At 54.1% G+C, this 7,399-nt stretch overlaps 3 protein-coding genes across 3 annotated transcripts; 1 reads left to right on the top strand and 2 right to left on the bottom strand.

Moving 5' to 3' along the window:
• Positions 1–52: 52 nt before the first annotated feature.
• Positions 53–2,766, bottom strand: ASK1 (DASH complex subunit ask1). Its single transcript, XM_024465547.1, has 5 exons — positions 2,457–2,766; positions 2,296–2,402; positions 411–2,232; positions 343–347; positions 53–280 (listed from the first exon to the last, which is right to left on the bottom strand). Exons 1-3 carry the CDS (start codon positions 2,545–2,547, stop codon positions 1,234–1,236), a joined length of 1,197 nt encoding a protein of 398 aa, XP_024326720.1. The 5' UTR covers positions 2,548–2,766; the 3' UTR covers positions 53–280; positions 343–347; positions 411–1,233.
• Positions 2,767–5,157, top strand: VC83_01876 (uncharacterized protein; the record flags this gene model as incomplete). The annotated part of the gene is made up of 2 exons (XM_024465548.1): positions 2,767–4,502; positions 4,639–5,157. The coding sequence occupies exons 1-2, from the start codon at positions 4,410–4,412 to the stop codon at positions 5,155–5,157; spliced, it is 612 nt and encodes a 203-aa protein (XP_024326719.1). The 5' UTR covers positions 2,767–4,409.
• KRR1 (ribosomal RNA assembly protein krr1) lies at positions 5,029–6,721 on the bottom strand. The gene is made up of 2 exons (XM_024465549.1): positions 6,615–6,721; positions 5,029–6,526 (listed from the first exon to the last, which is right to left on the bottom strand). The coding sequence occupies exons 1-2, from the start codon at positions 6,672–6,674 to the stop codon at positions 5,426–5,428; spliced, it is 1,161 nt and encodes a 386-aa protein (XP_024326718.1). The 5' UTR covers positions 6,675–6,721; the 3' UTR covers positions 5,029–5,425.
• Positions 6,722–7,399: the final 678 nt, after the last annotated feature.

Genomic DNA, 7,399 nt, shown 5'->3' on the forward strand with positions numbered 1-7,399 from the left:
CTCATCCCCCTATCCCCTCCCCCCTCTCCACCCCTCCCATCCCCCTGGATCCCCAAAACTCACCGTCTGATCCACACACCCCTCCACCATCTCCTCCCCAACCGCCCCCAAATTCGCAAACACCTCCCCCCCCTTTTGCCCACTGGATGGTATCACCCCGTACGCATTCCGTCCCGCCTCGAAGGTGACTGCCAGTCTTCCCGCACCGGGGCCGATGACTGAGGGGTTGACGATGTCGGGGTTGGCCCGGGAAACGAGGAGGGGAGGCACTGGTAGAACCCTTTTCTCTTGTGTCAGATGGCGCGTGCATGCCGGGTGGGGGAGAAGAGGGAGGGGTGGTACATTCGCTATGTGTTGGGTCAGTCAGCTTGACGATTCTCTGTAGGAGGAGGGGGAGGAGGGGGGCTTACTTCAAATTCACACATTTCAACCCGCTAACACAGCTTGTAGGACCAGTCCAGGCTGTTCCGCCACCTTGTGTTGTTCAGGCTGGTCTGTGGTCTGTGGCGACGGGAGGGGGGGCCGGATCGACGACCACCCTGGCACTGCGAGTGGGTGCCGAGGAGTAAGACCGGGGAAGCTGGGGTCGGGGGGGTATGTGGTGAGGATGATGGAGTAGTAGATCGTGGGTAGTATGGGAGGGGGATTAGGTTATACGTGTGGTATAGCGATTCAGGGTGGGTTTTATCATAATAGTAGGGTTGCATGTGGACTACGCACGGCATGGGTGTCACGACTGCATGTGCCGTATGGAACGTCCTCCAGTAATGGGTGTATTCATATCTATCTAAGCGCTTTGAGGTTCGGGATTGGTGGGTATATTTGGTCCTGGATGGCGGGGTGCTTGCGCGGGAAGAGCTGGTGTCTAGTGTTGGCTCGTGGATCGGTTATTGGAGGCGCCTGAGAAGGTGGCGCTGATGGCTGGTGGCGGGTAGTATTTTCCGCAGGAGGGGAGTATTGAGGTGGTCGAGGGTGTGGGGGGTGTGGGGGGTGTCGTTAAGGACAAACGCATGGTGGCGGGATAATGTATGGTTCTTGATTTGGATTTTGGCGCCTTCGTGGGGCAAGTTTGCCTCAGCTACTTGTCAGCTGGAATGACGCGTAGTTTTTCCCGAGAGCTGTTCGTATTCTGACCGTTCTGCCTGCTAAGTTCCATCTCAACTGGCATAACCGGACATCGCCCCTTGGATGTGGAGCTGCAGTGGCCCCTCCCCAACGCACAATATCAACCCCTCAAAAGCTATCATCCAACAAATTATGGCTCGGCTTCACCATACTCGGACTATCCTCCTCATACCCCCCCGCCCCCGCCGTCATCAGCAAATCCTCCACAATCCGCTTACTCGCCTCCCTCGCCGGCGTCTGCAACACCCGATTCGGCGGAATCGCAAACTGTATCGTCTTCGGCGGACTCATCCCAAGCGTCTTATACACATCCTCCGCATCCTCACTATCGCTATCCCACGTAATCTCATCCGTGATCCCGATATCCCTCGTACTCTTCCCCCGCGCAGGAGTCTGCACACTCACCCCCGGCGTGCGCGGCGCGGCGTTAGGTCGGATCTGCGGCTGGCGGATGGGCGAGCTGAAGATCTCATGGTGGAGTTGCGGGGCCTGGATCGGGGAGGAGGAAGACGGGGACGCGAGGTCGCGCCAGGAGGGTTTGGATGCGGCGGCGGCTTTGGCTTGTTTCTGCGCCGTGTGTGGGGTGGCTTGGAGGCGGTAGTTTTTGTCCATTACGCGGTGGAGGAGCGGGTCCTGGGCGCGTTTGGTGGAAGCGAGGTGGGAGGTTGGTTCGAAGGGGGAGGAGAGGGGGGTCATCGACATGCGGGGGAGGCGTTGTTCGGTGCCGGGGGTTGTGGGAGGGAGGGGGGTGTCGTCGTCGTCGAGTTCTTCTTCTTTGGCCTTGCCGCCGCCCTTCATTTCTCGCTTTAGTGCTTCGTAGGGGGAGCCGTAGTCGGCGAATTTTCCGCTAGTGGCGGTTCGTGATGGGGGGGCGCGGGGGGTGCTGCCGCTGATGTCGCCGTTGTCGAGGAGGGACTCGTCGTCGTGGCAGTAGGCGTGGTGGTGGGTTGTGTCTGCTGGCAGGGAATCGTCGTCCTGCAGCGAGGCGCCGTAGGTGCTGTTGCCATGTGAATGAGAGATTGCTGTGTCCTCTTCCTCGTCTTGTTGTAGTTCTTCGTATCCAGACAGAGAGACATTGGCGCTCGCCTCGAAAAACTGTTTCCAGAACTGTGAAAAGTCAGTAGGTACTCAAGATACCCGTCCTTCCTCGTGGGGATGGGGGGCTCAGACCTTTGAGCCATCCCATACAGCCTCGGAGTGCTTGCCGTATTGCTCGACGATGGGGAGGATGCTCGTCGTCACAATTCGGTGTGCGCGGCTGAAATTGTGGTCGATTTCTGTGTAGATATAAGCTTTGCGCCGCGGGTCAATTCAGGGTCGCGGGAGCTGACCTTGGAGGGTTAGTGTTATTGTTTGCTCCAGCTTCTCGAGCTCCTCGGTGAGCGTCAGGTTCCTCTGCTGGGAGGTGGATGCGCGAGACATTATGAGGGATATATACGGGAGCAAGGCGCTATTATAGAGCTTGTATATCGGTCGTTACAGTGGTTGTCGCAATAGGCCGAATTGAGACGCCTATTCTACCAAAGCACAATACAGCCGCAAGTGGCGGTTGTGGCGGTTGTGGCGGTCGCGACGCGATTCTTACCTAAGCCAAATATAAAATGAGGCCGAACGTAGTATAAGTTACTTCAGTGTGCTATACCATAATGCCATATCTGGATAATAACGTCCTGGCATCTTACTCCATGGCATATAATATGCAATATTCACTATATCTACCTCTATCTCCATCTATCCATACTATACTGTATTGTACTGTATTGTGCAATACTATGCCACAGCCTTCTGTCGACATACCCAGTCTTCTCACACTATCACCCCCTTCCTTTGTCCCTTTCTTAAACCATCTTCATCTCTTGGCGTATTCTACGTCTCTATTTCTCAAATACGCCTCATTTTCCCAAAAATCCCGTTGACACCTCTCATCCGCCCTGATGACACCTTCATTGAGAATGTTTGGGAGATTCACCGTCGTTTTATACGTCTTCATTCCCCTGGCTGCCATCACTACTCTACATTGTCTTTTTCCGGCTCGACCGCCCCCCACGCTCCCATAATCTAGCCTTATCTCCTCCCCTGAGCAGCTCTGATTCTCTCTCTGCCTCTTCATTCCCATCTCTCCGCCATCTGTGCGACGAAACAGACTGGACGGAGGGTCTCTGGCTCCAATGCCACAACAATGTCGGGCCATCCAAGACCGCGATGAGGGGCGGCCCCAGCAATCTACGGAACAGGATGCAGACGTGCGTAGGCCTTGCAACCTCCGCTGGCGCCGGTGTCTCCCCGCCTCTCATATACTCCACGGTCGCGGGCGGCGTTTCGCGCAGTATTATTGATACATTCTAGATGCCCACGTTTGCCACTCGCAACGGTACTGACCTAATGAAATACCGCACAGAGGAATGCCCTGAGGGTCTATTTGACACTCTACCAGCAGGCTCTATCCGCGGCCTGTCCGCAGCTGAATATCCGCGCCTGCAATGACACCAATGTGGTGCTTCTGCGACAGCACCGCGCGCATACGAGAAGGTGGTGAACAGTATACCCCCGTGTGAGGATTGGGGAGCATAGAACCCAACCCGGCTTTTAATAAGCTCAGTCGTCCTTCTTCGACTCCGCTTATCCCTCTAGGACGGTCTACCAAGTCCGGTTGCGGCAGGCACGCCATCTAGCACATCGTTCACAGGTCATCTGTCATGCTGGCCTTTCCGCCATGGTTCAGGGGCTGGAGGTGAGGTCGTTCATGCGGCCATCCCAGAGGATGGTGCCTGCCAAATCAGACCCGACTGAGGCGAGGAGCGAAAGAGCCTTGAGCATCCTGACGAATAGCAGAGAGCAACAGCAAAGGATGAGAAGACGCGATCTAGCGTAACTGAATCAGATGATGGTGATCTGTTTCGCTGGCGGCAATTTGAGCCGGCCGTCTCATATATAAACATGGTGCCTGAACGGCCGCCCTTGAAGATCTGGGGGGTCCCTCATGATCTGGAGTACTAATCGTTTTGTTTAGTATAGGGGCAGTGGATAGATATATGAGTGGAAGTTGTTGGCAACGACTGCATGTTAGGAGCGGAGAAAGTTGTTCCGGGAAGTTGAGGCGATGGTAAGCGAGAAGGTGGAGGTTCTTGGTTCTTCCCGCGGGCCGGCACTTGGGTTTTTAGCCGCCTGGTAACGCCTGGTAACGCGTGGGAAAGCCCCGATGTTCCTGCCGTCCTCAAGGTCATGTCACTCAATCACTCTGCGGTACAACGAAACGGGGACAACATAACTGGGCAGGATTATATATGAAATATATGACTTCTCGACTATTTCGACGCGTCATGTCCTCCGGTAATGGCAAGCCCATATCCTTCGGCCCATTCGAGGTCACAGACCAGGTATATACCTCAACTTTATCCTCTCCTGTCACGTGATATATATATACCACCCCCCACCTTGCTTGTCCAGCTCCTATGCCACAAATAGGGGTAGAATATGCTCAAAAACAAGAGTCTACAGCTAACACCCCCCTAGGTCTTCTACACAACCCCCCTCTCCTTCGCCCTCGTGAACATCAAGCCCCTCCTCCCCGGCCACGTCCTCGTCTCCCCCCACCGCTCCGTCCCGCGGCTCCCCGACCTCACCCCCCCCGAAGTAAGCGACCTCTTCCTCACTGTGCAGCGAGTCCAACGCATGATCGCATTGACGTACTTCCCCTCCCCCGGCGCACCCACAGAGGGGGGATTCAACATCGCGATCCAGGACGGCGTGGAGGCGGGCCAGAGCGTGCCGCATGTGCATTGCCATGTGATTCCACGGCTGAGGGGGGATGGGAAGGGAGATGGGATTTATGATGAGATGGCGGGGGAGGGGGGGAATGTGGGGGGGCATTTGTGGGATAGGGAGATGGCGGGGAGACCGGTGGCGGGGGGGAGGCTTCCGAGGATTGAGGATGCGACGAGGGAGGCGAGGAGTGGGGAGGAGATGAGGCGGGAGGCGGCGGAGTTTAGGGAGAGGATGAGGGAGTTGGATGAGAGTGAGGCGGAGGTTTGATGGTTGTACGAATTCGGGGAGAAGGGGGGTTGTGACGATCATTGTATAGTATAGTAAGGTTGACGGGTGTGGAATGGGATATGTATAATCATCCTCGAGGGTAATAAATACACAGTCTGTGGGGCTGCTTGGCTCACTACCATATACATCAACCCATCCGTCTCCTCCAGTCCTAGGGCATGATATCTGAAAACATAAAACGCCTTTCCACGAAATGCTAGCCATGATACTCCATCGCCAAAATGACAGTCGCTCCCAGCGATGCAACCTATTCCTCGTCTGCTGCCACTGACTTTCGCTTTTTCTTCTTCTCTTTCGGCTTCTCTGATTCCTCGTCTCCTTCGACATCCTTTGACTTCTTCTTCTTCTTCTTTGGCTTCTCCTCTTCCTCCCCCTCCTCCTCAGCAGCCTTTGCCTTCTTCTTCTTATTCTTCTCCTTCGGCTTCTCCTCGTCTTCCTCTCCCTCAGCCTTCCTCTTCCTCTTCTTCTCCTTCTTCTCACCGTCCTCATCTGGCGCTTTGAATTCCTTCTCCCTCTTCGCCAGCTTCTCAATCTTCTTCTCCTTCTGCCTCTCCAAGCGATCCTCCTGCACTGCCCTCTCCTTGGCCGACTTATTAAGGAAATACTCTCCACTCTCGATCTGCAAATCGACCTTGCTCTTCTCCTGCGGTGGCGGGAACGGCGTCCTAACCTTCTTAGACTTATCCGTAACCTTCAGCGGCACACGTCTCTTGCTCAAGTTGCGCTTCTTGAAATGCGGCAAGAAGCGGTCCCAGCTCTCGCCCGCCAACTCCGGGTCCTTCGCTAACTCGCGCTTGATCATGAGCTCTTTGATGTGGTAGATGGGGTGGATATTCGACATGCAGTCTTCGATGATACGGCGCAGCTCTTTCAGGCCCTTGTATGGGCCCATGGCCGAGACGGTGTTCCCCTGGACAAGGATGTAGCACTCTGTGAGAAGCTCCAGCGCTTTGAGGGTGGAGCCATTGGGGCCGAGGATACGCTGGCGACGCTTCACGAAGCGCTCCTTATTGCGAACTAGGTTGCGGATCTTGATGATGTCGGATGCGACGCCATCTTCGAGGATCTTCACTGCTTGTGGTGCGGGCACCGAGCGGGCTAGGAGCTTGATGAGGTCGCGTGCGTTGAGGATGGAGGCGGGGTCGTAGGTCTTTCGGGTGGTCTTGACGGTCATGGAACCCTCAACGAGGTCGAGGGTGCAGGCGATGCCGAACTTCTCGAGACTCCTTGTGACGAGGGGCCAGGCCTCGCGCAGGTAGACTTCTCTGTATTTTGGGAAGAGAGTGGCGAAGGTCGACTCTTCTGTGAATGTGCCCGCCTTATTGTCTTCTGGTTTGAAAGCGTCAATCTGCGATATGGTTAGCCAAGCACATATTGAGCAGGGTGGTGTATTGCTGTAGGTGGAACAAGGAATTAAATAAAGTGATAGAACTAACCTTCCACTTGTCAATGTCATCCGTGTCCCATGGCTTCTCTTTCTTGTGAGTGGAAGGCATCTTGGGCGATTTTATTGTGGCCTGAACAATGTTGCGCAGACGAGGCTGGCAGAAGTTTGAGTCTGAAGAATTTCTAGATGCACAAATTGCCACAAAATACCACCGTAGTTATCGGAGATCGGAGATCTATAAATTCACGGAACAGCACAGACGCCAAAGACGCAATAAGTAATTATTTGGTAGATTCAGATACGCGGCGCGGTTAAATACATCTTCTATAACATACAGTCAAACCCCTGTTATAACGATGTATTCTGTCTACCATTTCACTATCGTTATAACCAGTATATCGCTGTAACCAAATAGAATATATTATGTAATCCATGTATCTAATGTCCCCTGAACTAATGATGCCTGCTGAATGCCCTCAACTGCTGCTTCCAACCGCTCTATAAAAAGCTTGAAGCCACTCTGTCATAATCATTGTATTCATCCAAGCTTTCTTATTCCACCGCCATTGCCCTCCCATTGTATTAACTGATACAAATCGCAAAGCGCGTGGTGTTTTAGCTTTGCCAATGAACCAGACTAGAAATCGATCTGTGCCAGTTGCATTGACACAAAAGACAAGAGAGATCCGAGACTTGTCTTTCTTTAAACCAGCTTGATGTTGTGATGAGAGGCCTCGAGAGAGCATCATCCTCCAATAAAGGCCACTCTCGTCCATGTTATAGATATCCTCCTCTTGATATTCCCCTGCCACAGTTTGTGCTCTCATTTCCTCT

The sequence above is a fragment of the Pseudogymnoascus destructans genome (genome assembly GCF_001641265.1).
Source record: "Pseudogymnoascus destructans isolate 20631-21 unplaced genomic scaffold scaffold_4, whole genome shotgun sequence".
NCBI lineage: Eukaryota > Fungi > Ascomycota > Leotiomycetes > Thelebolales > Thelebolaceae > Pseudogymnoascus > Pseudogymnoascus destructans.

What these genes read in the sequence shown, in the direction of transcription:
- ASK1 (XM_024465547.1), bottom strand. Translation starts at nt 2,547, where the DNA reads ATGTCTCGCGCATCCACCTCCCAGCAGAGGAACCTGACGCTCACCGAG. An exon ending in AATAACACTAACCCTCCAAG is followed by an intron (nt 2,403 to 2,456) that starts GTCAGCTCCCGC and finishes ATATCTACACAG; the next exon opens with AAATCGACCACAATTTCAGC. An exon ending in CTGTATGGGATGGCTCAAAG is followed by an intron (nt 2,233 to 2,295) that starts GTCTGAGCCCCC and finishes GACTTTTCACAG; the next exon opens with TTCTGGAAACAGTTTTTCGA.
- KRR1 (XM_024465549.1), bottom strand. Translation starts at nt 6,674, where the DNA reads ATGCCTTCCACTCACAAGAAAGAGAAGCCATGGGACACGGATGACATT. An exon ending in ATGACATTGACAAGTGGAAG is followed by an intron (nt 6,527 to 6,614) that starts GTTAGTTCTATC and finishes ACCATATCGCAG; the next exon opens with ATTGACGCTTTCAAACCAGA.